Here is a 2,500-nt window from a genome sequence, read left to right as displayed (position 1 = left end):
AATGTCATTTGATGGGGTTTTGTGAAATGGCATCCCAGACATTCACGTCTATTGCTTCTTGTTTTTCCTTGGCAGGTATGGGTTCATAGAAGGAAACGTGGTAATCCCGAGGATTCAGCCCAACGCTATCTGTGCAGCCAACAACACAGGAGTGTATGTCCTCAACACGTCCAACACCTCCCACTATGACACATATTGCTTCAATGCCTCAGGTTGGTTCTAAGTGCATGGTTGTGGGCTTGCCCGTGGGAGCATTGGCTGACAGCAGTTCTGTTGAAACATGGGCAGAGCTTTCTGAAGCTCCTACTCGAAATGAGTCCTGAGGGTTTCTACAATAGAAGGAACAGCCATGAACAGCCTGTGTTCATGGTACTAATGTGCCAGGCTTTCAGAGCAGATGATAAACAATTAAGTATCAATTATTTTACATGAGGATGGAGAGTGCACAGGAAGGCACAAGCTTTAGGGATGCTTTTTATTTGAGAGGTGACCAGGGAGGGTGCATCTGAGGAGTTATTTAGGAGAGCTATGATCAGAGAAAAGGAGTTAGCTAATGGCAGATGGGAAGGCCATGTGAAGCCAGCATCGGCAGCATCTTAATTCTACCCAACAAACACAAGGACATTCAACAGAGCAAAAGCTCAGTGGTCAGAGAACAGGGCTTCAGGCAATGAAGTTAGAGAGGTATAAGGGAAGAGTGCCTAGAGCTTTCGTTGTGTTGGGAAATCGAAGTCGTTTTTTTAAAGGAACATAGGACTCATCTATTGATAATTTGAGGGTACAAGCCAAACAGCTAAGAGTATTCTTATAAATGGAATTAGGGAAATGTCAAGAAGGGTATGATAGACTCCTGACCTTCTTGAAGGTCTCCTACCCAACAGCTGAGATCACTAGGAATAAGAAAGCTAAGGGGAGATAGACAGGCTGGGCTCCCTCCTTTGCCTACAAAACCTTTTCCAACCATGGGCTTAGAAGTTGTGCCTACAAGTCTAATTCAAGCCAACAGGCACACACACACACACACACACACACACACACACACACACACACAATCAAAAAATTCTATGAACTGTAAATTTCCAGTCATCTGAAAATAATTAAAACCATAAATGTCAAAGTTTTAAATGCCAAAAAATCAAAAGTCTTAGTTTGCAAATTGTATCTTTTATTCCCCCGAAGGGTTGAAACTATGTGGCTGGAATGGAAAAGCTTTGAGATGAACTTGTCACATCCTCCAGGACTGAAATTTTTCCTTAAAAACGGAAGGAAGATGTTAAGTAGATTGGAAAGTGGCTTAAGACTTTATCTCCATGAAATGATAGATAATATAATATGGTGGTAGAATATAAAAACTGTGTGGGCTTTTAAGGTAACATGGGACATCAAGGGCACTGGGAGAGATTACATCAGTGTCTTCAGGCTGTGTCAGTGCCACCCACCCATCATTTCACAAGCACTGAGGACCAGAGTGGGAATTCAGAGGGGAAATCTAGAGTTTTTCAGGAAGAGGATGTATGCATTGAGGCCGAGTAGTTGAAATACAGCACATGAACCCAGTGAATTATTTCGAGTGTGTATGGGGTATGGAGAGACACAAGCACAAAGCCAGGGAAAATATCATAGAAAGTTTACCCATCCCTATCATATGAACAAAAGCCACATGGAGTTTGATCAAAATGAGGAACATCCACCCGAAACTATACAGGACACTTTCCATACTCAGTAACATGACCCAAAGCTCAAATGGATAAACAGAAAGTAGGCAAAGAGGCCTAACCTCCTCCATCTTGGTGCACAGGGCCAGGAAAGAAGGGGCTGGACAGGTGGCAGAGGCTCATCTTGATGTAATCCTTCCTGCTGCTCACAGTCTTGGGTTCATGCTTTGCTTCTCCTGCTGAAGCTTGTCCTGTGGACGTATGCAATAAACGGCATGGCTGTGTTCCCACACACTCTCAGGAGTTTTACAAGTTGGTGTCACTTTGAGTTAAGGTTCTGAGAAATGTACTTGAAACAGGCAAAAGCACATACTGTTTTATGGCCAAGAGCTGACGTGATCCAGGCAAACGGTTACTGCAGCTCTTCTTCCTGTCCTTCCGGTTGCCCGTGAGTGTAGGTCAGTCCCTGGCACAGGGGTCCTTGATGAATGCTCTTCTCCTTAGGGAGGCGGGTGTTAGTTCAGTTGAAAACTAGGAGAAGTACTAGAGCTCTGCCTCACACCCAAATGACTGTTAAAAGTAGTAACATTTAAAATGTATCATTTTCCCTTTTTTTTTTCTGTTTCCCACCTATTGATAAGTTTTTATAATTTCCCTTTAAGTTCAAAGACGATATTTATCAGTAGTATCCTCACACTCCTGGGCTAATTATCTTGGGGGAAAGAAAGAACCAGAAACTATGTTTCTTGTCTTAAAGGAATTAACAATCTTCTTGAAGCTATAACATAGAAGATACAGAAAGGTCAGGCAGTGGTGGCGCACACCTTTAATCCCAGCACTTGGGA

At 43.0% G+C, this 2,500-nt stretch overlaps 1 protein-coding gene across 8 annotated transcripts in view; it reads left to right on the top strand.

The window, feature by feature from the left end:
- Cd44 (CD44 molecule (Indian blood group)) overlaps positions 1-2,500 on the top strand; it is an 89,481-nt gene that overhangs the window by 38,852 nt on the left and 48,129 nt on the right. For all 8 annotated transcript variants that reach the window (XM_021191995.2, XM_021191993.2, XM_021191997.2 and 5 more), the window contains exon 3: positions 76-212. In XM_021191995.2, coding sequence (XP_021047654.1) covers positions 76-212 — 137 coding nt within the window. The remainder of the gene's footprint in view (positions 1-75; positions 213-2,500) is intronic.

This window comes from Mus pahari, chromosome 3 (genome assembly GCF_900095145.1).
Source record: "Mus pahari chromosome 3, PAHARI_EIJ_v1.1, whole genome shotgun sequence".
Taxonomy (NCBI): domain Eukaryota; kingdom Metazoa; phylum Chordata; class Mammalia; order Rodentia; family Muridae; genus Mus; species Mus pahari.
This window is presented reverse-complemented; position numbering and strand designations above follow the sequence as displayed.